General features: G+C 42.9%; 2 protein-coding genes across 3 annotated transcripts; both read right to left on the reverse strand.

Moving 5' to 3' along the window:
- Positions 1–813: 813 nt before the first annotated feature.
- On the reverse strand, positions 814–11,555 carry mlec (malectin). The gene is made up of 6 exons (XM_055050772.1): positions 11,158–11,555; positions 10,501–10,735; positions 7,832–8,010; positions 7,537–7,713; positions 5,475–5,532; positions 814–5,238 (listed from the first exon to the last, which is right to left on the reverse strand). Exons 2-6 carry the CDS (start codon positions 10,700–10,702, stop codon positions 5,003–5,005), a joined length of 852 nt encoding a protein of 283 aa, XP_054906747.1. The 5' UTR covers positions 10,703–10,735; positions 11,158–11,555; the 3' UTR covers positions 814–5,002.
- A 1,148-nt stretch (positions 11,556–12,703) lies between these two features.
- Positions 12,704–25,350, reverse strand: cabp1a (calcium binding protein 1a). 2 transcript variants are annotated; one of them, XM_055050928.1, is made up of 7 exons: positions 24,412–25,350; positions 17,256–17,286; positions 17,021–17,164; positions 15,705–15,814; positions 15,517–15,591; positions 15,350–15,422; positions 12,704–13,827 (listed from the first exon to the last, which is right to left on the reverse strand). In XM_055050928.1, the coding sequence occupies exons 1-7, from the start codon at positions 25,138–25,140 to the stop codon at positions 13,802–13,804; spliced, it is 1,188 nt and encodes a 395-aa protein (XP_054906903.1). In that variant the 5' UTR covers positions 25,141–25,350; the 3' UTR covers positions 12,704–13,801. The 2 variants fall into 2 exon arrangements, with proteins under 2 accessions (XP_054906903.1, XP_054906904.1); XM_055050929.1 differs by lacking the exon at positions 24,412–25,350 and adding an exon at positions 21,164–21,357.
- Between the last annotated feature and the right edge of the window lie 756 nt (positions 25,351–26,106).

The following is a 26,106-nucleotide window of genomic DNA, read 5'->3' on the forward strand; positions in this document are numbered from 1 at the left end:
AGTTTATTTTGTCATTCGTTGGTGATAAAAGTTCTGTAAAAATGGTGTGAGACTATTAGTTTTGGTTACACTTATATTAGTTATTTTGTAAACCATAAGTGGCTGATTGATAACGACGTTGGATGTTTAAGTTTAGTGGAAGGAAAAAGTGTGGTAGAAAAACTGAACGAAAGCTTATTCCAAGAGTTTTCAAGGCACCGTATGGAGACAGACATGTTTTTCCAAGAAATAAAAGCACAAAATAATTTGTGAGAATTTTTCTTCCTCCCCATTTGCTCAGCAATAAATTTAACTTACTATATTTTCTCTAAAAAGATGGAAAACCTGTTAGTTTATATTTAATTGAAAATCTGAGACTATTCCCAGCAACAAAAATGAGAACTTAAAAAAGATAATGGAAATAAAGTACATTAGAATTAATGCGACCTTTCCCCCCTTTTCATTTTTATTAAGAAGTTGCTGAATATTTATAGCCTTACTTAAAATGAAAATATTCACTGAATATTTAGGGTTGAATTTCAAACTGAATTTTGGTTTTCAGCCTCAATTCGATCAGAAATGTTACAAATCAACACACCAAGTTTCACTATCTTAAAAATGAACTACTGGAATATTTTCTTGACATCATTTCATCTGCATCAGTCCTGGATGGGGTTCAGTTCACCTGGATCAGACGGGAGCTGCTGGTGGGACGAAGGTTGAGGGAAACAGCTGGACAAACAGGAGAAGCAACGCACTCTCCTGTACTCCGACACGAAAACACATTCAGTCTCGCTGGAGACCAAAACAAAATGAAAACTATTTGAGGCCAAATTCTGATAAAAATAGCACATTTATTAAAAAGATACAGCATAAATCAGCAATTTTCCCCCCCATCTTGCATCTTGAAATATGCCACATCTGCATCACGAGATCAGAGGTCTTACAAATGTTTTGTCAGTCCACCTGCTGCTGCTGCCACCGCCGCCTTCTCGGATGTTTCTCCGACACGTGTATCTACAGTATGACGGGATGCATGTAGCAAAAAGCAACCTCATTCTCTCACACAATCGCGCCGCGTGACCAGCAGCGGACCTGGCTGGTGGCGCGGCTGACGAGCCGGGAGCTGCTCCGCTCTGCAGCCGCGTCTCGCTGTGAACGAGTCCAATTCATTCAGCTAATCTGGGTGGAGGGGAGGACGAAAGCAAAGACGCCAGTGAACATTTGTTATTAACAACACGAGCTGTTCTGGCTTTTTTTGTTGTTGTTTTTTTTCTAAAGTCATCAAGGAGGAGAAACGGGGTTTAAAAATAAAAATCTGAGGACATTTTTCAATTAATCAGGCGAGATGAAAGAAAATAAATGTATTTGAAGTAGAGAGATTGATTCATCTCTCACTGAAATCAATCTTGTGTGACTTCATAAAAGAAATTAGATGGAATGATGACATTTCTTTGGTTCTTGTGTGGTAAAGAAGAAGAAAAAAAACTACAGTCTAGTTCATTCAGCTGAGATGGACAGACAACAGGTCCTAGAAATCAGAGCAGGATGGATTTTCTCTCTTGTTTCTTGACTGGCTTTGCTCCTTTGTAAAATTGAGGTCAGTGAGTCTTTAGGAGTAATAATTCTGCTGATCTGCTTCTTAGCGCGCGCGCCGTTACGTGGAATGAGAAATCCCTGAAAACTGTTCCGACGACAAAAGCAGCCAGGATGTTCTTGCGCAACGAGCGAGCGAGCAATCTCAAGGCGAACGATGGTGAAGCACGATGTATTCGACAATTCAAGGCAACAAAAAGACAAATCAAAACAAAAAAAAATTAAAAACATGACATGAGGCAGTGCAAAGATGTCACACCAATAAAATATGTTTCACGAACTCAAAAACAGATCCTGAGGAAGAAAAAGGAAAAGAAAAAAAAATCCAGGCATAATATAAAACATCTCAGAGTCAGCCCACGCTCCAATTTAAATTAGATCCCACATCATCCTGACATCTTACGTTTTCTAAACAGCCACTTAATGTGGCTTTTTGTCATTCCTGCCTCCCACCCCCAGTTACGCTACATACCAAGGAGCGCGCCTCCCCCCACCCAGAAAGAAAGGCCACAAATCTGAACACCCCAACGAACCCCTCGGCCACAACGACGACAGGAGACCCCAAAGACGATGAGACCAAAACCAGTTTCCGTACCGCATATATAGAGCAGAAGTAGAATAGTGACTTTGGCGCTGAACTAATCGAATGCTTGGCCTCTTTACAGAAGAAAGAAAAGCTGCTTCCAATTTCAATGAGGGGGAAAAAAGAACAAAAAACACACAAACAGCCGAGGCAGAACTGCAAAATCGACCGACCCAACAGGTTCTGGGACAAAACTTCTTGAAAATCGTGTATCAAAACAAAAAAATTAAGAAAAGGGAGAGGAGAATCGATAACTGTGGAAGGATCCCCAACATCTGATTTTTAATTTTTTTTCCCTTTCTTTTTCCCACCTGAATTACCGCTTACAGCAGATTACCGTAAACGGTACTTTTGCTTAAAAGTGAATTCTCCAGTGTACAAAAGTACTTTCATATGCTGGAGAGGGAAAGGCTGAGAGAAGGAGAGCTGAAGTCATTCATTGCGTAAGAGCAAAAGCACTTAGGAGAGGTAAGTAGATTCATGAACAGGAAGATTCACTAGGACTCGACCAAAAAAGAAAAAAAACACAAAAACAAACGTTTAAGACAAAACAGCTTGAAAAGGCCAAAAGGAAAACGCGTGTAGCAAGTTGGTAGACATCAGATATTTCTAAGTCTTGTGCTTTCTCCCCCCGCCGGCAGAGTTGTGATGCGAACAAGGGGAACCTGCGAGACGCGGAGCGGGCGCCGGTTGGGACGGGAAACGAAACGCTTGGAACGTGGAGACGATGGCTTCGATGGAGACAGAGGAGCGACAGGTCTATGGCACGAAGAGAAGACATCCTCGATTTAAGAAGATGACAGAAAATTCACTACCTAGAAGAAGCTGGGAAAAATGTCAAACTGTAATCTGCCGTTTGATGAATTTTAGACAAACGGCGTTCTCTACAAATGTTGTTGGCAATTTGGAGAAAAGCGCTCACTGAAATGAGACCGGCCGACTCCTCCGTCTGCTGAAGAAGAAAAAGCGGAAAGTCTTTGGTGAAACAGAGAATGTATGGAGAAAACATTTTGAAAAAAATCTCTACAGGTGCAACACAATAAATGTATTAAAAAGTTTGATCATTTAAGTAATTTAATTTGGATCGAAAACTAACAACCTCTGCGTAGATCCACCATAGAGACATGCAGTTCAAGATTCTACTGCAGCTCACAGCGAATGAAAACCGCAAAGCAAAATGAATTTTTTGTTCTAGAAACATCAGTCATTTTGGCCTACAAAAGGACGAAGAAGGCTGGTCTGAGTCCGTATTCATGAAAAATCGAGTGGAAGGAAAAAGTGTGGCAGGAGAGGAGGAAGTAATACCACGGACTGGCGCAGCTTTAAGATTTTGGAGATGATTAGCGACGCTTCAAAAGTACCGTTTCGTAAAAGCCATTTCAACTGTTAGTGTCGTTCAGGTATTATTTTCTTAAATCGAGTCCAACGTCAGTACATCATCTCACAGCACATCGTCACCTTCCTAAAATAACAATCAAAGCCATTTTTTGCCAAACATTTTTTTTTTTGCCTACATCTTTGTTTAAAAAATGACTTGGATTGTTGTTTTAGGAATCGACAATATTTGTTAAGATGCACATTTTGTTTTCTAAAACGATGATGTCGCTGATCCTAGTTTCTGTACTCGATTGGAGAGACTGCAGCGGTGGAGATATTTTCCAACATTTCTGTATTAAATATATCTTTTGAAATGTTGGGATATTAACTGTAAGCCATATTTTTTTAAAAAAGTATCTACACAAGCTTCACTTTTAGAACCAAATTTCTGAAATAAATGTTCTGCCTGCTATTCTGACTTATTGAGCTGCACCTGTATGACCTTTATGGATACTTCAGCATTTCACAGCACAAACTTCGTCTCTGAACAATGACGAATAGTTTGGGAAGGCTTCCCGACGTATCCACGTTTGGAGCGGTAATCGATTTAAAATGCGCTGGGTCGATTCTAACAAGTGCAAATCAGGATCTGTGTGAAAATGACTCCAAAGACGGTTTTGTTTTTAATGCATTTTAACGCATCGTGATAAAATGTGTTCATGTAGAGGCAAGGACAGCAAACGAAGTGCCAGCTACGGAGCTGGTTCAAGCGCGACTCCCTCCATCTTTCAGCGTCGTATGGCAGGTAGACGACAGAAGGCCAGCAAGATCTGAACAAACAAAAAACACACACACACACACAAACCGTCTCATTCACACTTTCTATTCTAGATACCCAATTTCCAAGCAGCACCGTTTTCAATCTGAGCCGAACGCGTCTGACCGGATGCTAAGCAGGAGTTGTGAGGGAGCGCTCTCCCGCGTCGCGCTCCGTACGAAGACCAAGTGTTTTTGTTTAGAAAAATTGGCCCAGACCCAAATCACTCCTGAGCATCTCTGAGCTGCAGAGTTGTGGCTACTTGCATGACGGCTGAACTTCTGGAAATCCTGCCCAGCCGGTTTCTTGTTTTTTTTTCTTTTTTTTTAATGGAAATGACTAAGATTGTTCAAAAAGAAAAAAAAAAAGTGTCAGCAGAGGTGGATGCGAAGCACATTCGAAGAAGCGTGCAGAATACACTTCCCACATTTCTTTTTTTGTTGTTTTCCTAATAAAGCTTCGCTTCATCTGGCAGTGGCTTTCCGATAACTTCTCTTTTTTTTTTTCTTTCTTCTTGCCCTCCGTCATGATTTTCCTCCGGCCTTTGGCTCCCTCTCCTGTGTGGATGCTTGTACCTGTGCTGCTGTTGTCACGGTGACCTCCTCTCCATCCTCCCCCCTCCTTTCTCTCTCTCTCTCTTTTTCTCTCTCTCTCTCTCTATGCTCTGCCTGCTGTGGCGTCTCCCCCCCCTCCCCTCGGTTATTTCCAGTTCACAGCCGGCAGAGGCAGAACAGCGTGGGGATGAAGACTCCGAACGCCACCAGGATGGGGAACATTAGGCTGCTGTTGTCGGCTGCGTAGGGGTTCGGCGTCCGGGGGCCCGACTGCACCCTGTACTTGGAGCCCGGCTGGACCTTTTTCTTCCCCCCTTCCTCGCTTTCCTCCTCCTCTTCCTCGTCGTCCTCGTGCTTCTCCAGGCCGGGGTGAGGCTGAAGCTTCGGTACATCTTTTAAGCACAAGGCAGATAAAAAAAAAAAAAAAAAAAAGCACATGAAGCAGGTTTGTACTTATGTAACAAAGTAAACGGCGTGTTGTGAAGGTTTTCATACTCGCCGTTAAGAAAGTCGCGATGAGCGATTAATCGGCTAAAACACCCAAAACACTTTCCAGGGGCATGAATACTTTTCGAAGCCACAGACTCAGAACACGCTGCACAGATCCAAGCGTGTTTAGGAGACTCACCTTCCAAAGTCCCCTTCATGACGTAGAGCGCGCAGACCTTGGGGTTGTCATAGTAACCCTGAATCACAGAGCAGAGTGGTCAGACAGCACCGAGTTTTAAAGATGCTGCACCAATGAAAGGATTAGAGAATCATGCCACAATGTTCGAGAATATAGAAATTATAAAACACTTTGGTTTCTGTTTTTTTGCTCCCTGCCTTAATAACCTAAATTGAGTTTCCCCGTAGCGGCGCTTCAACATTTGGAAGTAGAACAGTAAGTGTGCCTCGTTTCAGAGGGAGGGAAGGAAAGTTTGTTCAATTATTCTCCAAGATGGGGGGAAAGACCGCTGTAAAACCCTTTTTGGAACATGTCACCTTTTACTGTTTCAGCCTGAATTCTTTTGCTTGCCAACCTTTTGGTTTACATTTGTATTATTTTTAATCCCTGCATGCACCAATCTGTAAACAGCTCCTGAACTCCCTGCATCAAAGAGTGTGAATCAGGGGTGTGTATAATTTATATGGCAAGTAGCAAAGTTAGCTGAAATCAAATGCTAGCTGTGCATTTTCTATTTTAAAGTCAGCCTGGGCTAATGCAGTGGTGTAGAACTAGTGAGCCGTTTTATCTGCAGGGGTTTAATTTATCTGGGTTTAAACCTCAACACATCTGATGAGTAAAGCATCAGAGTCACATACAGCCTCGCTGTCAGCCCCACTTCATTCTTACACTTATAGGATTAGATAAACTTGTTTTTGATGAATTCTGAATAAAAATTCAGACTCTGCAGTCTTCGGTTCAGGTAGTCAACATGATGTAAATGGCCTGAATGAAGAAAGACTGAAACGGCCTGAGTGTTTGTTTATTCTGCTGTAGATCTGCTGCTATGGGAGGAAACATTCAGACTGACCGGGTCAGTGTTCAGAAAACACCAAGACACAGATCATAACTCCTCCACCTCTGTGCTTGACAGTCTGTGATAGACTTTTTTTTCCCCCTTGGGGATCAACAAAGTATATTCTGATTTTTTTCCAAAGCAATTCATTTTTGTTTCTTAAAAAAATAAAAAATTAGAAAATAAGCTTGAGGTTTTTGATGGTACCAGTTGCTATAAACATGAAGTGAATCAGATCTTTCATTTCAGGAAACAAATCCAAGTTCAAATCTTACAGTTCAAAATTTTGGGTTAACTGTTAAGACTGCAATTTTATTTGAAACAATATGCAGTTCGGCCAACAAACTAAGCAAATAGAAATGAATATCAGGAGGTTATAGGAAACGGATGCACCAAAAAAAAAAAAAAAAAAAAAAACACTAAAATGAAGTGAAACAGAAAGCAAAAGTTTCTGTTGCTGTGAAAATAACGGCAGGTACTTTTCTGTTTTAAGGATCGTCAAGCAAAGTTGATGAAACCTAAATTAAAAACACCCCAAAACAATCTAGCAAAAACTCAGGTCAAACTCAGCCATTGCTCCCCAGAAGGTGATCTGCATGTTTCTGACAGATATGATACAATGGACCATTTTTATGACAGATACGTTTATATATATATTTTAAAAAAAAATCAAAGGAGACAATTAAATGGTTGAAACCAGGGGTGCAGCTTTCTGGCTGATCACCGATCTTTAAAAAGTCTGACCTGCCGATTCTGATTTTTGCCGACAAAGTTGCTAAGTTGGCAAGATTTGTACCTGCAGACTGAGGCTTTACAGTAAACTAGAAACTAACAAAATAATGAAATATGCATTCGAGAAAATGTTAACCGAAATGAAGAAAAGCAGAAAATATAATGAACTGTATTGTGTTTATAAAGCCAACAAAAACACATTGAAATCATAGATATAACATGCTTTGTTTTTGTGTTTATGAATACATTTATTAGCCTTTCAAACTTACTGACGCATGTAAACTGATTAATTAAAACTGATTGAATGAGAAACAAAAAGTCAGGGAATTGGAGCTTATTTGTGGGTGCATCCCTGGGTAAAGGGCCCACTATCATACATAATAAAACAAAAGTTTATCCAACGGTGACATAAAAACATCAAGAAATACGGCGCCTCCCCACATAACTTCCACTCACCTTTACGAACTCCACTGTGAGCTTGCCGTTGAAGGTGGACACCTCTCCTTGCACGCTGAGCTTGCCTTTTTTAATAGAGAACGACACTATCTCATCATGAGCGGTACTGTGGCCCACTCGGTCAAAGATGTCCAGGTCCTTAACCACAGTGTGGCCGTTTACACGGACGTCAAACACCTAGGGAGACACATTGACAAATCGGTCAACATGCATGAACTCCAGCCCCTCAACACACCAACAAGCAAAAAAAACACACGACCTGACTTCAGCATGTCTGAATAACAAACCGCCATACCTTTTGCTGTGACTGTGCAAAGTAAACCTCTGCATATTTCATGACTAGTATATAGTCTCCGTCGTCACGAATGGGGACATCATACCCGAAAGTGTCTTCATTGTACCGCTCTGTCTGGTAGAGAATCTGGTCCTCAGGACTGGAGCGTAGGATTGGCAGACGCACCCCATAATCAGATGCTACAGAGGAGGACAGCGTCAGGCTCACAGGACTTCTCGCATACCAAAACCGGACAATGTTTTATGTCAAGCAAAGTAAAGCATTACATAAGCAGTGAGCCTTTTTCCAAAACACATCTGAATAATCGCATTCTGTCTGAAATAGAGTTATGACTCTGTGTTCCCTTATTGCCACAATCAGAGATAAACTGCCTGACTCTCTGTAGCTCAGCGAGGACTACAGGTAGAAAATAACAGTCGGAGTCCATCTCATCCCTTATCATCTGGGTTTATACATTTATAATAAACGGAAGTTAGAAATAAATGTGTAATAAAACTGTATTAATATTTTTAAATATCACTCCCTCTGTTCTCAAATCTGTTAAAACGCCCCCAAAAATCCAAACCGAAACTTAAAATTTACTCCTTTCCACCTGAATGACTGTCAGGTTGTCAATCAGTACCAACAAGGTCACATAAACAAATTAATAAGATTAATCTTCAAAACACTCAGAGAACTCTTTACTTGAGTTCATGTTGATTAGTGTTTGAAAGTTGTGGGATGTTGACAACCAAAAGTTACCTTAATTATAACTATTAGTTCTACTTTGTAGCTGAATAGAGCGGCCTGGTTTGTTTCTATGAGTCATTATTTTTGTCTTCTGCGATTTTGGTGAAAAAAAAAAAAAGTAAAATTGAGGATATAATCTTGACCGTTCAGATGTAGATTAAATGTTTCAGATCTGATTATTTTGTATGTAGAAAACAATCCAGTACTGCGTTAAAAATTTTTTTTCTTTATATGCTCATCTTCAGTTAGGTCAAACATTGTTTTTTTTTGTAACATCTGAGACAAATTTCCACAAACATGGTCCACTTTCATTGGACCATGTTTATCCCGATAACAAAATGATCTCACAAAACACCAACCATTAAAACGTCACATTTAACAACCTTAAACTTTAAGGACATTCTTCATGCATCCATTTTCAATCCTGGTGTTCACTTCTTAGAAAGGACTGAATTTGTCTTTTGCCAATGAAGCCTGGAACTTTTTACCCACTTTGGAAATGTCATTTCGTCTGGCCGCTATTAGGCAAACGCTTCCACTGTGGAGTCCAGAACAGAGCCGTCACCATCCCAGTGTAAGGACTGGTAACTCCCCACACTGCACAGGTGTTGACCAATATCTCATTTGACAGCTGAATGTGTTGTGGAGAGACTCTCCCGTTGCAAAAATAAAAGCAATGGAGTTACAGTCTATACTTCTGCCACAGCGACTACATTTTAAAACTTGCTAAAAGTCACTATGACTTTAAAGGCTGCAGCCCAGCAGGCCTGGAGGGCTGCAGCTCCAGACCCCTTCCCTAAGCCTAAGCTATTACTTTCACTGCAGGATTAACCAGGGATTTGATTAGTCTCAAGAGTCGGTGCTTGGAGCTGGGAATAACATGACACCTGAGTTGAGTGTTGTGTTGCAAGTCGGGAAGAGTGCTATCTGTCTTTGTGCAACTATTAGTAGTGACATAAGCAAAACACAGGAGAGCCAACACTAAAAGAACATTTTCACAAGTGCATGTTTTTCAGCACTGTGTGTACCATTGGTTTAGTGGGATTTTAAAATGCATCACAACTGCTAACAAATCGCTAATTTGGCAACTTTTATTTGATTCTGAACCCATATTAAGTAATCTCAGAGTTGTTCACTAAGCTCTGACTTTTCCAGTCAAAATTTCAATTTCAGAGGGCAATAATGTCTTAACTTTTCCTACTGTAAGCTTCTACATCAACACTTTAAAATCTATTTCAGTTTACACTGACAAACAACATGAGCTGTAGACTTATTTGAATTGATGTGACTAATAATAGTATGGAAAAAGATGAATAGTTGGCTCTCTTCCTCCACAAAACTCCATTCAAAAGTTCCTGGTAAGCTGCCATTCAAAAGTTCCTGGTAAGGCTCGGTAGGTAAATTCCTACCTACTCTGGTAGGTAAGAATTTAGAGGTGAAAACCTCTGTGTTTTTCACCCTTGAGGAAACACGGGGTGATGCAATAGCCCCAGGAAACTAGCCTGATTCCTGAGAAAGGACAAAATGCTCCCAAATAGGGATTTCAGAATAAGAAAAGCACTAGCTTCACCTTCAGAAAGCCAGAAAACCTTCGGGGGAGTTTTGTGGGATGGGCACCGAACTTGCTCCAGCCCAGGGCCCCTCAACTTTGTAAATCTGGCCCTGACAGTATAGTTCCCACCGTCTAATTGGACCTATCATCACCTGCTTCCTCTCCATGTTGAGAGGGGCGGGGCTGCAGCGCTCTATGCTGACTCTTCATTAGTTTGTAGCTTCTTGCGGAAGCCACACGGTGCAGAGGATTTATACAAGCGACTCAAAGAAGCGCCTTCATTTGAGCGATGTTTTATTAGAGACCTGTGCCTGATAAGTGGAACAAGCACTCATTTGCAGAAATAAAAAAAAATGAAACAAAAACGTTTTCCATTAAGCAGACTCACCTTTACCAATTTTCCCTTCCAATGGGTCCTTCTTGAAATGAATACCGTGCACGTCCACATGCGAGTCTCCCCCGGCGTTCACAGCCCAGATAACCCGCTCTGCGAGGCTGGGGCCCCCGCCGTCCGCCCGGCACTGCTCGGACAGCAGAGACAGCGCCGCTGCCAGCAGCCCGGCGACGAGCTGCGCCGTGACCCGCTGCATTGCTTCACACGCCGCGCGGTCTTCCCCCTGCTCCTGGGTCACAGAGAAAGCCGGGGGGGGGTCGGTATCTTTCCGAACCAAGCCCGAAGCTTCGGAACATTAAAAGCACGCAAGGTTAGCCAGCGAAAGCAGCTAGCCAGCGTGTGTTGGTGACATGGAACATGATATCCGTAAGTTAGCCACTATGCTAACATTAACAGGACAGAGTAGCAGTGACTCGGGGATGCGGGAAATGACAGTTATACCCGCACAGCACGGACAAGTGCTCCGACTTAACCTGGACACGCATGCGACGCGTCAGCTCTTAATTAATGAACAACAACAAAAAACCCGACACTTAATCAGCGAGGAACGCTGATCAGTTAGCTTGACAGTGTAGCTAACCTACCTGTCTAACCAGAAATTCTTGGTGAATGGAAGCCTCTCTGGCTAACGTAAATGCAAATGTCCCTTACCTTCCCCTTCCACAACCGCCTTTCACCTCTTTCTGTCGGGCTGTACCGGTCGCACTAATGCTCCCACAGTGTCGCCAATCGTCCACCAGCCGCCCCGTAAGAAAACCTCGGCGTGTTTGCAGCGAATGGCCACAGCCTGGCCCCGACTTTCATTCAATGAGTGGATATTCACAGTAACATTCGCCGTGCTGCTGCTGCTGCTAACCACAGCGACTCGCCAGTTTGAAGGAGGCGGAACGGCGGCGCTACCGAACCTGAGGTTTCCCTTTAGCGGGGAGTGACAGGCACTCTGCCGAATCACAGCTTCCTGTTAAAGCTTCCTGATTCAACGAGTACGATTTATGCGTCGTGGACATGTGTGAGTGTGACCGGTGAGAGCAATAAATAGATGAATACACATAAAATCAGTGTTACACTCATCTGAAACCTCGCTAAAGATCCACAGTATTCAGGTCCTGTCATCACGTTCTGCTTAAATTTGTCTGAATTAATGACTATTCTTCGTCCATTCAAGTTGCAGACGCCACTTTTTATTTTTTGCAAAAATAATAATAAAAGTAAAAGAAATCTGAAGGTAAATAACACAAGTGCTCCTAATGTCACGCCCCCCCTCCTTTATTTTCCAATATGGTATGGTCCAAGTGTTGTCCAATCAGGAGAGTCCAACGCAACGTGCTTCTTGTGCTTATGAGACTTAATCAGAAAGACATGAATGGGTGTAGTTACTGTGGCAACAGGAAATATTTTCAAACCAGAAACGAGTCCCTGAATTATTATTATTATTATTATTATTATTATTATTATTATTATTATTATTATTATTATTATTATTATTATTATTATAGGTTTAACACAAATTAGTGTGACACTAATTTTGAACAGGTCAGAAACACAGGGCAAAGTGTGTAAAAATGAAGAACAGAAACAGAAAAAATGTCCCAGAAACTTCCTGGTGTTTTGAGGAAACAGAGGGAGACATATGTGCATGCGAAAATTATGAAACATATGTCATAAAAAGGAGAGGCAGATTGAGACTTAAAATCACAACAATACTGGTGGAATCTGAAATAATCAAGAAGAATACAATCAACTGGTGTAAAAGATAATAAAATGGAAATACAATCTAAGTAAACAACTACTGAATATTAATGAAAACTTGACTGAAAGTCAAACTTTTATAGTCCTTAATAAAATGTTGCGTAAAAATCTGCAGTCTGTCCTTTGATAGCTCTTCAATATATACCACAATTTTTTTATTTTTCTCATGCATCTATAAATTATCCTCACTCAAAATGAATGAGAACTCTCACTTGAACACAGCGGCGTTATAAAACCAAATGGTTTCATCTGGAGACCTATGCCATGACATAACAGCAGCACTGCTGCAACACACATGGCCGGTTCCTAGCTTCATCAGTGACACACATAAATAATAGATGCTAAGTTTAGCCTTGTCCTCACTACCTGCAGTAACATCAGTCACCAACATTGTAATATTTTGACACAGTCTGTGTAATAAAACACACATACCAATAGTAAAAAGGGATCAAATGTAAACACCATTTATTTTTCTACGTTTGACTTGTCCAAATATCTTGTTTCCTGTTTTTATAAACAAAATTGTGCATACTAAATGTAGTAAATGTCTCTCTTTGGCATGCATAAAAAATTGTTCGACAGCACAGATGTTGGGAACGTCACCACACATCGAGTCATAACGACAATGACGGGTACAACATGATCGGATCCACTGTACATACAGTTGACATGTGTGTGACCTCATGCTGACCTAAACAGACTTCCAAAAACAGCCGTTTCTACTTCACAGGCTTTCGCGAATTTGGACATTAACACAAAAAGACGCAGTTTTAACATGTGCTGTATTGCTGGTCGGTGTCGGTGAGCACTTTTCAAACTTTCGAGCTTAAGAAGTCCACCATTCACTGTATTTTTTCTTCTTCTTCTCCTTTGTTCTTCTGCTGATCTCAGTGGATAACAAATATGGAGACATTTCAGACATTTGTGTCTCATTAAGATCAGATTTCTCTCTTTGCTTCATGTCAGACAGCGATGCTTTTTCATTGGAACAGGTCTGGCACAGTGCAAAATTACACATGGTCACATAGTTACATTACAGGTGTGGGTATTGCCACCTTGATTTCTTGGTCAAGCACCATTGCTGCACAAAGGTACCTTCAAATACATTTCTAATACAACAGACGATGTGCGAATATATAAACATTCAACAGTGCTAATGTTCTGTCTTTCCTACATTCAGTCTCTTATTCTGATGCTGCTGACACATTTTGCAAGACACTTAGTTACACCATGTAGAATCTGAGACAGGACACCGACAATCTATCCACACAGGAAGTTGTTGTTAAGTGACAGTTAAAGTGCAAAAACATAAATTAGACAATCTTTAGCTATGCTACAGCAAACTCTGCCTCGGTCAAACTTGAAAAGTTTTCAGGAAGAACACTTATTGATTGAAAGTGGGAGGGGAACCCTCGCTCTGTAACATTCGAGGAGTTTGAATTCCAGTGTCGTTTAGATTTCGATGGCTCAGTAGATCTTGGCGTGTCCTTTAGTTGGACGTGGTTTTAGCGTGAAGAAGCTTCACATTCAGGACCGATGTTCGAACTTAGCGAGACATCATTCGAACGAACTCTGAAAGAGAAAAGAATGAGAGGAAATAATGACAAAATGCAACAATTAAGCCATACCCTGTTGTATAGCTTTAATACAAATCCTTGCAAAAGTTTGCATACTTTAAAAAAGTTCGCATAAACGTAACATTTTATGAACAGAACAGAGACATTGTGGCCTGGTCAGATGATACCAAAATATATCTTTTTGGCCAACATACATAAAACACATAACACCCTGAACACACCATCTGCAATGTGAAACCTGGGGGTGATAGCATCATGCAGTAAGGATGTTTTTCTTCAGCCATAACAGGAAAGATACAGAGAGTTAATGGAAAGATGTATGGAGCTAAATACAAGGCAATCCTGGAAGAAAGCCTGTTATGGGCATTTTCCATTAGCACCCAGAAGTGCGTCTTAACTCGGCTCAGCTCTACTCTACGGAGTTCGACTGGTTTTCCATTACAATAAACAACTTTAGTCAGTGAGGTCGGGCTGTCCCACAGTCTGAAAAGTACCGTAATGTGATCTGGACGTTACCCAAGTACAGGTTAGTGATCTACCTGTTAGGCATTGCTGCCTGACACACCTCCACCAGTGCCTTTGTGGAAGTGTGCTCTCCTGCATACCCCTGTCGGCATCAGCTAGAGACCACTGGTGGCTAATGTTCTGCTCCTTTAACTTTAGTACGTCTCCTGGGGGCGGGGCGATGACACAGACCTTTCCCCGCCACCCCTTGTTGGTAACCTAAGTGTTATTTCCCCCCAAACTCCTATCCTTCCTCCTCAGCCACTGCCATTCTCTGGCTCTTCTGCCAGATCTTTAATGGCTTTCGGTCATCATGTTCCTGTGCATTCCAAGTCACAGAGCAGACGAAGACTCAACAAAGCCCCTACATGCCACTTTGGAGGAGTACATGGTGGACTTCCATCCTCCCTGCAATCTTCTCACAGATCCCCATACTTAGGATGCTTCCGTTCATTGACAGCCACCATGCTTTCCTCCTACAGGAGGGTGAGCTCCACCAACAGGACAGTCCTCTGTGGCTCTGACAGAAGCTACAGACTGTGGTTAGGTTTGGCCAGAGCATGACAATCTCCCTGGGGAATCTGAGCTGCCTCCCCAGACTGCTGGTACCACTTAACTGCAACTAGTGGAAAACTCTTACAACCGCGCAGAGCCGAGTCGAGCCGCACTAAGAAGGTGCTAATGGAAAAGGGCCATTAGAGGCTGTAAACAGCTTCAGACTCTAGATACCCGTAACTCAATCCAATTGTGAATCTACAGCAAGAATTGGAAATTGATGATCACAAGTGTTTTAACTCCAATCTGACTGAGCTTAACTGCTTTGCACAGAACAAGCTTCTTCAGTAGATCTCCAAAGCTGAGACAGACCAACCCCAAAAGCCTTGCACCGGCAGTCACAAAATCCCATTACAAGTTTGGAAGTTTTAGACTTGTACTGTGGTGAAATGTGAAAAGGTTCCAGCTGCGTGAATACTTTTGAAGGCACTGGAAAGTGGTGATGAAACTCATTTTACCTTCAAAGTCAACAAGTCCGTCACCGTTTAAGTCCACATCCCTCAGGATATCTTCTACCTCTTTGAGACCTACCTGAAAAAGAGGAAAATAGGTCAGAAAGAATAACTAGAACCCCACACACAGGGGCTAAAAATCCAGTTCACTTTGTTTCTTTGTGATCACTTACTTGTTGGCCCAATAGCTTCCTCATTGCATCTCTTAGCTCAGTGGTGCTTATGGCACCGTCCCCATTTGTGTCAAACTGAGAGTAACAAGCAGAGAAGTAACATTAACAACAATCAAAAACAACACAATTTAAATGAATGTTAAAAGCTATGAAAGTGCACTAACTAGCAAAGAGTCAGACCACCTCACCTCCCTGAATGCGTCTTTTAACTCCTTTATCCCAATCATGTCTGCAGTTTCGGCGAGGAGTTTTGGGCCCATTAGTTCCACAAAATCATCAAAATCCACATGACCTCCCACTGATGTAAGATGGACAAAAACAACCCCAGATACAATTACACACAGTTCAGGGCACACATTTAGGGTCATAAACACGATTGCTGATTCATTTTGGGCTTTTAATGATGCATTTAAACATTTCTATGGGACATTTTAAGCAGCATGAAAGAAAAACGAGGTGCGTAACTTTAGTTTTTGGTGGGTTTTGTATTGTTCCCACAGCATAAAGTTATTGTATAATTTTGGGCAAAAATAACCAAAATAAACACCTACTGCACATTTCCTTTAATAGATAAAAATCTAAGAAAAACTTCTGTAAAACTTATGCGGCTCATGGCTACGATTTGTAATGCAGAACGTTAGAGGGTGTTTGACCACGTATGCCTTGTTTACAGCCAACCCATTTGCATCAGATCCAGATTTTGACTAGGCCATTCCAAAAACCTTCATTTTGTTTTGTTTTTTTCAGTCATTTGGAGGTGGACTCGCTGGGGGTCCTTTTGATCATTATCCTCAGTTGAAAATCCCACTTTGACTCTGCTACACATATTTCTTATCATTGTGGCTGAGAGGCTCAATGTTTATCTCCTGTGACCATAAAACTTTCCTTCTGGAAGGTTATTTACACTTTCGTAAGTTTTTAGATAAGAGAATCTTTCTTCACGGGCAGCCATAGCGATAGGATTGGGCTTTGTTATCGAACATCCATCCTAACCCATTTTCTTTATGCTATCAATCTGGATCATATGATTTGTAGTCGGACACATCAAGGTGTTCCAACAGGATAATGTTCACACAGAAATAGTTTTGGAGTGAAAAAGCAGGGTACAACTTTTAGCCTTGGTAATGGTTTGGACCTCATCCGTATTGGAAACACATGGACCATAATAAAAGATAGATTTGTGACATTTAAACAACCAATCTTAATTTGTTTTAGAAATTTTTCTAATAGAGCTAGTCCAATATGCTAGTGGCTGTAAAAATCATGTGATCAAAGTGAAACTTTCCATGGGACGTTTGCTCAGATTTTGCTTGATGACTGAACCTATAAGTTTGCTTGTCGAGGAACATTTACAATCAGTTCAAAGTTATGCATCCAGTTCCAGACATTGTTGAAGTTGGTCAGTGCCCTAAATTACGATGATGTTTATGTTCATGATGACTGCACATTAACCTCTGATGGGGATCTTTTGTTCATACATCACACACACCAGTTATGGGCTTACAGTTCATGTTTATCTGTTGACTCAGTTCTATCAGCTCCATTTCTGTCGGCATGTATCCCATGGTCCTCATGCAGTTCCCCAGGTCTTTACAGCTAATGAAGCCGTCCTTGTCTTTGTCAAACTCCTTGAAAGCATCTCGCAGCTCTGTTGGGACGAAAACAGCAGACATTATAGTGATACACCAACAGCGTGGCTCAAACATGAGTGGCTGTACTTTGGAGAAACAAAATCTTACCGTCCATTTCTTCTGGCCGCAGCTCTCTGTCCTGTTGAGACGAAACATCTTGTAATTGGATGGTAAAAATCAAGTGATTGCACAAAAATGAAAAACAGCAAACATAATTACAACAGTGATATAAAGTTCCTTTGTCAACATGTTCCATGCAGACATGCTTCTGACATTAATGTGACGGAAGTGATGCCAAAATCTGAATCCCGAATCTTCTCCACAACATTCTCCAACGCTCCTACAGACGCTCCAGCTAAACGGTAAGAAAATGTCAACAGCTGAGTGGAACTAAGTCTCACGGGAACAGCAAAGCTTTAGAGGAAAGTGTGCTGGACCAGGAACCTCAAAGATGCAGTTCAAAGAAGAATGCTACTGTTTCACTGGGGTTTTTTTAGTGTCTGTATACAATAAAAGGACAAGAGCGCGCAGCAGACATTTCCCAGAGCACTGAGGGGTTAACAGCGGGAGTGGAGAGACGTCTAAACACAACACAAAGTGCTGACGTCAGGCCCCAAGTACATACTGACCAGAAACTCTGACACAGAAAACACAGGCTCGAAAACAACGAGGCGGCCCAACACCATCAGTACTTTCTGGGTCAACCCATCAATACCAACTCGTTAGGGTGACATGTTCTGAGCCGCGTAATCTTCGAAAAGAGACTTTCACATCTACAAAGTATTTTTAAGAGCTCCGCTAACATTTGTTAAAGTGAATAGCTAATGTAAACTTTCTACGTTTTGCCTCAAATGGGCTAAATCTGACAGCAACCCCGCTAAAGATGTGTCATGATGTTTTAAGAAATTGATTGTCAAGGAGTTCCCTACAAAAGGAGAATTGTGCTGACCGCAGTCATTTGGATTCCTTCCTTCTTCTTTCTCTGCCTGTTGAAATAATCTCAAACTCTCACTTCCAAAGCAAAGAGTGACATTTTGGGGTCACCAGGTCTTCACAGCCTTAACCAATGGTTTGGAAGTGAGGTCAGAAAATAAATCTGGTTAGATTCTTTACATCCATCGTGGGTAAGTACAAATTTATTGCCAGCTGGCTGTACGACGTTCATCTTAGCCACTGGCTCATACAGTTGATTTATTTGTGAAATTCCACTCATAATGCTTCTTTAAACGTCTTACATTTGTGCAGAAACCCTAGTGTGGCATAGAAATGGATACATAGAAAAGCACCTCATTCCCACTGTTATCTATGGCAAAGGACGTTCGGAGAAGAAACAGGCAGACAGCATCACAAATTCTCAGCTACGATGCTCAATGGTGGAGAAAGACAGTCGTTAAGCTGAGATTATTTTCCCCACTCAAATAATTTATTTATTTATTTATTTTACTTTTCACAGTGTGAGATTATGCTACAGTTGTTAAAGATGAATTTATTTGCATGACGGATTTTGTACATATTCATTAGGGGTGCCAATGAATTCTTTAAAGACTACAGAAAAACCATGAGGGAGTGAGAAAACTCTGTGTCTGCAGAAGGTGACAATGTAGAGCACGGCGTTGGAGGGGTGACGCTGCGAGCCCCTTTCAGTCAGAAAGTCTATCTTGTATAGTATTGTGTTTAAGGCCAGCAGTCAAGTCAACAGCTATAGCTTGGCCAAAGCAACAAGTCAAGCTGAATTAACTTTTTCACCCACAACTCGCTCACAATATATTTGTGAGCTACTGTAACTCCCAGTAGAGAAATGCAAGTTTCACCAATATGACGACAGCAGATGCAAGCGTGTTGTGAGAGACTTACGTACAGCCTGCCTGCACTTTGCCATGCCTTTACCCAGGAAGACACAGGTTTGTCCCAGTATGTTGCTCACGAGAACACAGTTTTGTGTCACGGAAACAATGGAGTCCTGATACGGCCCGAGATACCCTGATTCTTCACAAGACAGCACAAGTCTGAGTCTCCTCTCAGCGTCCTGGAGCATCTTTCCACAAGTGTGCAGAGACAAGGGAGAGGAGAATTAAGCAAGGTGTCGGGAAGAGCTGAGACAGTATTATGTGTTAATTAGGCACATAGTGTCAAGGAACTATCTTCCCTTCAGTTGTTTTAAAAATGCTTTATATATTAAACATGACTTTTAAAATGTTACTTTCTGATTTAGCACCTTGAAATTGGGCCTCTGTCTCTTTAAAAACTCCCGCCCTTTCTGAAACGCTGTCTTCAGGAAGTCATCACACCATTGCTTCTATTAACCTTTAAACAATATTTTTATCAGTGTTGCTCTGAGAAGCAGCTCCTATAATGAGCTCAGCTGATGTGCCGCTCCACCAGGTGTTTGCTAATTGTTCCTGGCTAGTCTGAATGAGCGGAGTGGGGGAACGTAAAGAGAGGAGTGCTTTGGAAGATCAGAAACTGCAGCTCCGAGGAGGAGCTGTGCCTGAAAGGCGGGGCTAGATCCAAACAGGCGATTTGCACAGCTGAATGGTTGCCACCGGAGAAGCGAATCAAGGCAACACTCCAGGTGTGTTTTGGATGAGGAAATGACACTGTAACATGACGTAGAGCTCAATTTTACATAATACTACTGCACCTTTAATATTTTATGTTAGAGCAACAAAGAACTTGTTTTAAACAATAATAATAGTAATTTAAAAAAACGTTAAAAAGTATGTGATGCATTTGGACTTGGCCATTCTATAAATATCAAGATGACTCCATTTTCATTTTGTGGCTGTATTCATATATAATTTCAGAAAGTGTGGCATGCATTTGCAATAAAGCCCTCTTTACTTTGATGCCCCTAATAAAATCAAGTACAATCATCCGTGTAAAAATCCAGCTGCTCTGTGAAGGCGTCAGGGAACAAACGGCATCATGAAGACTGAAGAACACAGCAGACGGAACAGAAGTGGAGAGTAAGGGGTTAAAACGATATCTCGAGCTTTGGAGATCTCACAGAGCCCTTCCATCCGACACCTGGAAACGGTCGGATGGCACGACTATGTACCAGAGCACGTCTTAGCTGACAGGCCAGGCGAGGACGGGATGAGTAAGAGAAGCAACTGGTGGTAACGCGGGACAGCTATAGAGATCCACAGCTCAAGAGACATTTCCCAAGGAAGATTAAGCGTCTCTCCAGTCTTTTCATACCAGATTAAATTTTTTAGTCAAATTTTTCTTCTTCTTGTCATTTCTTCTAAGAAAGAAATGACAAATGACAAAAGATATTTTCAAAAAATGGCTTTTGCTTCAATCATCCCTCCTGTGAGTTTTAGAACCAGGCAACGAGACTTTTTGTTTGATCACGGGGCTTTATGACAAATGCATGCCGCACGACACAGATTTTGCGAAAACTTTTCAAAACTACCAGCAAATTTTCACAGTGAACACTGGGAAAATAAGGTGTCAAAGGGTGAAAATGCTCAGCGGGTGCAAACACTTTCGCAAGGCCGTTGTTACTCTGCAATATGAAAATGCAGTGCAGCCTGTTCACTTGTGTTTCAGACATTAGAGCAGCAGCTGAGCTTTGCTGCGTGTCAATACAAGAAAAACACTGTCAAATATATGAAGACATAGCAGAAAACTAACCTAAATACATCTATAAGACAAACATGTTGCCAACTTTCCACTCATTATTCATAACAGTTTACTTGACACTTATACAGACTGGCACCTTACACCTATACACTGTCGCAGGAACAGTAAACATGCTCAGAGGGAGAGAAAAGGCGAACCAAACAGCGTCACAAAATATATTGCATTAGGACACTATGCAACTCGCGCACATTGCCTTTTCCAAGAGCTTCATTAGGAAATATTGAACCCAGACCTATATCAAATTATTCAACAGAGGTTAAATTATGGTAATCTGAGCAGTTTACTTGCTGCATGTTTCTACTGTGCCACAAAAACCGTCAAACAGTCCAAGAAACACGGATGACAGAGAGGACAGCCACAAGCCTTACCGCTCTGAGAGGCCAGACTAAGCAGTTTCCCATTCCAACCGAGAAAAGAGGCATTAAGTACGACCATGAGGACTTTCTCTGCTTCAGGTTCGCAGGTCGGATTTTGAGAGGAATGCAATCTCTACTTTCAGCAAGACCCATGAAGACTGGGGGGGTGGTTGCTAGCCTGTCCCTATGTGGCGCGAGAGACAAAAACGCCAAACTACGCCGTACTTTACCGTGTGGAGCAGTGACAGCGACAGCATCAGGGGGAGAGGGAAAGTGGAGTGGAGGTGGGGTGGGGGATAGTACGAGGGAGGGCTATGGAAGGAAAGATAATAATGCCTATTAAAGGAGAAGGGACCTCAGAAAGACATTTCATTCAGCTGTCACAACATCCAAACTGTTGATTATTCTGTAAACAGTGCCGACACCTCGGCGCAGGCTTATGGGCTCTAAAAGCACCAGAATAAACAACAGAGGAAGAAGAAGAAGAAAAATGCTGCATAAGATTAACAGATGTGCACCTGACGCCCGCTGATCGCCGCAAAGTGTTTACAGTTGAACTGAAAATCCAGACAAGGCAAGTTCAGGAGAACATTCTGTTGCGACCTATTTCCAGCTTCCTGTCGTCCTCCTCACCTGCATTCAGGGTGGGGAATACAATTAATCATCTCCAACCTCTAAGCTACACCCAAAGGTAAACTGTGTTTGGGATTTCTGCACACGCCTTTTGTTTTTTTCTGCCTCAACCATCCCCTCCACCCCAGCTGTCGCCATGCAGGCCACCCTCTGCCCTCTGCAGGTGACAAGGTCACGCTGACCTCCAGACAGCAGGACAAACAAAGTGGGACAAATGCAGCTACCGTTGGTTATCGCCGTGACATTTGTGTCTAAACCGGCCCTCCCGAATCCTGCGCGTATTTACGGCGTGAGCGTGACGTTCTCTTTCTAGCGCGTGCTGCAAACAGTGACACGCTAGCCCGACGAGCATCTGTTTATGCATTTCTGCGCAGGCCTGTCAAACAGACCCGTCCTGTTCGAACTGTGGCGTGTGAAGCCATGCGTCGCTGTAGACTCCTCACCAACCGACTATAGGTTCCTCAGCTGAGACCGCCTTCGGGGTCACGCCAGTGTTTTCCACAGAACGCTCTCAGGCTGACTCATGGGGGAAGCTGCACAAATGGATTTTCATACGATGAGCATCAGATGGCTTCCCTTGAGGGATGAGCAACAAGTCCGTCTTTATGACTGAGAGCTTTTCATTTCATCAAATGTACAGGGTCTGGGGTTATTGGGTTAATGTCACTCCAAGTAGTTTTTAATTGCGAGGTTGAAAGGAAATGGTGCAAGAAGACGTTCAAAATCTCTGTAGAAACACCTTTAAAGTGTGGCATCCATCTGCATTCAGCCCCCTTTTACTCTGGTAGCCCAATTAAAATCTAGCGCTACCTTCAGTAGTTAGCCTGTCAAAAAACGGGGTCTACCTGTATGTATTCTGATTATAAATGGTGTGTGAGGCCCTTTAAGAGTTTGTTAGTGAACATTAGTGAAAAAGTAGCATAACGAAGACCAAACGGCACAGCAGACAGCACAGGGAGGCAGTCGTGAGCAAATCTGAAGTAGGATTGTGCGAGAGAACTCCAGCTGCATCTCCATCACAAACATGCGCAAAACTTTGTTGATATTCCGCAAATGTCAGAAAAACAGCAAAACACACACAAACAAACAAACAAACAAAAAAAATCACCACAATTTGCCGAGATCTAGATCTTTTGAAAAAAACAGTTCAGTCTTTTTTGAGGAGTTCAGTCATGAGCTCCACATATCTGTTCTCTACAGAAAAGCGGTAAGAAGTAAATCGAGCAACAAGCCTCGTAAGCAAACATGGTAGAATGTGACCTGGTCAAAAATGATGTTTTACTCCAACATGGAGGGCGCTGTGCGGCCGAGCAAAAACTTCCCACTGGCGGTGGCTGCATTATGCTGTGGGAATCTTTAACAGGGACAGGGAAGCTGGTCGGAGCTGATCGAAAAACAGACGGAGCTGTTATGTGGTTTGATTGGCCTAATGAGAATGAACATGGATCTATTTCGCAAAGAACAATCAGAGCCTCTAAATATACAAAACTGGTAGAAAACATGCCCTAAGAAAAAATTTGAGTCGTAACTGCTGACTCGGGGAGGCTGCATATTAATGTACCACGCTTTTTCAGATTTGTATTTGAAGGATTTATTTGTGTTTTCCAGGATTTCAGTGATGTGCACTGCTTGGTGTTGTTATCAAATACCAAGAAAATACATTGAGGTTTGTGGTTGTAGCATGAAGAAAAATGTGCTTTGCAAAAGTTCACTTTTGCAAAGCACTGAAGAGAAATCCCTTTGGATAATATCTAATTACAGAACATGGAGGCAAATAAACCCTGACTTCTGCGGAATGCACCCAGTAAACAACATATTATCAGTGGTTTATTGGTGGAACTGGAAAGACGGTTGCTTTTAAAGCCCCAATTTATGCAGAATGACAGCACAGATAAGAGAGCGGGCATTTGAAGCCGCACTTCTTCTTCTTCTTCTTTGTATAAATACATCTCAGAGCTGAAAATAGACGTTCCATCACCAGCAGGAACATCAGTGATTACCTTCCAACACAAAACAATCACCGCAGCCGGCGCCTCTGACTGAACGGTGTGCAGCAACACGAGTCCACACAAGCAATTTTTCGCCAGAGAGGCATCAGCACATCAAAGATTTTCCACCTCTGTGGTCCTGGAACGTATTTCTGTCCTACTTCAATCAGAAAGAGCTGCTTGATTGAGGAAATCTGTAGGAGGTAGAACTGTATTTTCCAAATTACATAAGAAATGGATGCGTTTAAAAAAGGAGCTCTCTCTCTCTCTCTCTCTCTGTCTCTCTCTCCCCAGTCTGCCCAGTAATGACACAGAACACACAGGAGGTGATGGAGGAGCCCATGGAGTGTGAACCCAAACAAAAATCGTCTCAGAGAAAACGGGGCTGGTTGTTTATAGAGGATCTGAGGACAGATGCTACAACCCCCCCCCACCACACTGTCCCTTCACTGAAGCTAAATGTGGATTTTGGGGGCATCACTGTCACAACTTGTGAGGGAATTTTCCAAAAGCACATATTCACACACGGCATGAGAGTGAAATGAATTGAAGCCAAACAACTAATAATAATAGCAACAATAATAATAATAATAATAATAATAATAATAATAATAATAATAATAATAATAAATACCATACCTGCCCGAACAGTGAATTGAGGACGCTCCTTAAATTGACGTCAGATGCAGAGGAAGTGGTGCTGGACCTCCTGGAGCGGCGGGACGACCTGCTGGACGGCGGGACAGGTGAGCAGGAAGACGGGGACGGACTGCTGACCTGACCGTCGCCGCCGCCGCTGGCCAAGCTGCCCCTCTTCCTGTCCCTCGGTTCACACAGCGGGGCCCTGTCGTCGGTGCTGTCTGACAGCGAGGGCGCCCTGTGGGTGAGCTGGTGACAGGGACGGGGATGCTCCGCGTCATTCGGGTGGTCTTCCCGGTGGTGCTTCCTGCGGTGGTGGTGGTGATGGTGATGGTGGTGGTGGTGGCGGTGGGAGGGTTTGGGGTTAGTCCGGATCCGCTCGGTCAACCCGCGGTCCGACTCGCAGTTTGGCCCCGGCTGGACGGGAACTTGGCTGTGGGGGGCGTGGGGCTTGCAGTCGCCCCGAGAGGCCGCGGCGGTCCCCACGTCCTGGCTGCCGGTGAGGGAGGGATGACACAGGGGTCTCCGCGCGCTGACGTCGCCCTCGGCCGACCAGAAGGACTCGTCCGTTTTGCCGCTGCTGCCCTGGAGCGCGACGGGACGGCGGCGGGGCTGCTGCTGATGCTGACCTCTCCGGATCTCTGAAGTCTGATTAGGGAGGTGTGTCGATCCCCTCGAGGATTTCAGTAACGAGGTTGTGGAATCAGATTTCGGGAAGGTGGCGCTCATCGCGGCGGATCCGATCTATTTCACCTCCGCGGCTCTTCCATCCACCTCGTCGTCTTCTCTCCGCGCTGTAATCATGATTTTGAGTTTTTTCCTCTTTTCTTTAGTGTGTGTGTGTGTCAGTGAAGGCTGTCCGCTCTAAGCCTGGGCTACATCTCCCCACCTGCTCGCGCGGCGCGGTGCGGTAGTCCAGCCGGAGCGCGCGCAGGCTGCGCACAGAGGCGGCGCAGCGGTTGCGGCGCTGCAGCGGCTGCGTCACCTGTTCTTTAAGGTTCTCCGCGGCTCTGACGTCGAGAAGGACGGAGGTGTGGAGCCGAGCCGGAAAGTTTCGAGATGGGGATTTGTCTGATTGTCATTGAACAGGGAGGCCGCAACAAGTAGCAGAAATCGGCTACGCAATTGTAGTCAGAAAGCGTTCATGGCGCCTTTTCGTGGCGAAGTTTCATTTCGTGTTGTATTTTGTGGGGATTTTGTGTGACGTTCAAATGCAAAGGAGGGCGCAGTTGGAAAGAAAACGGACACAACACAATATTTCGTTTAATTGTGTGCGCGCGTTTGTTTCTAATACCTTGTGGGGACCATTTTCCTGACACATATGTTGTGCAGATTTCCTCCATATTATTTTGTATAAAACAAGGTGTGTAACTTTGTGTTGCGAGTTGGGGACGAAAAGGGCCAGGTGGTCAGGAGACCCAGATGGACCCACAGTTACTGGCAGACCTTTTCTTCGGTGCTAGAATAAATAAATAAACTTTAAATAAACTTACATGTGAATGCCAGACACTCTTATTCAATAAATTCGGATATACGTCCTGATCAGGCTTGTCAGATTAATGGCATCTTTCGAAGATAATCTTTTTTCAGGTGTTTTAACAAATGTGTGAAAACATACATCATCTAATTAATCTACATAATCTTTCACTTTGATTCCGTAACAATCAAAATGTTATTAAACGTTTCGAAAGCAGA

Source organism: Poeciliopsis prolifica, unplaced genomic scaffold, assembly GCF_027474105.1.
Source record: "Poeciliopsis prolifica strain line A6 unplaced genomic scaffold, Auburn_PproV2 SCAFFOLD031, whole genome shotgun sequence".
Classification (NCBI taxonomy): Eukaryota; Metazoa; Chordata; class Actinopteri; order Cyprinodontiformes; family Poeciliidae; genus Poeciliopsis; species Poeciliopsis prolifica.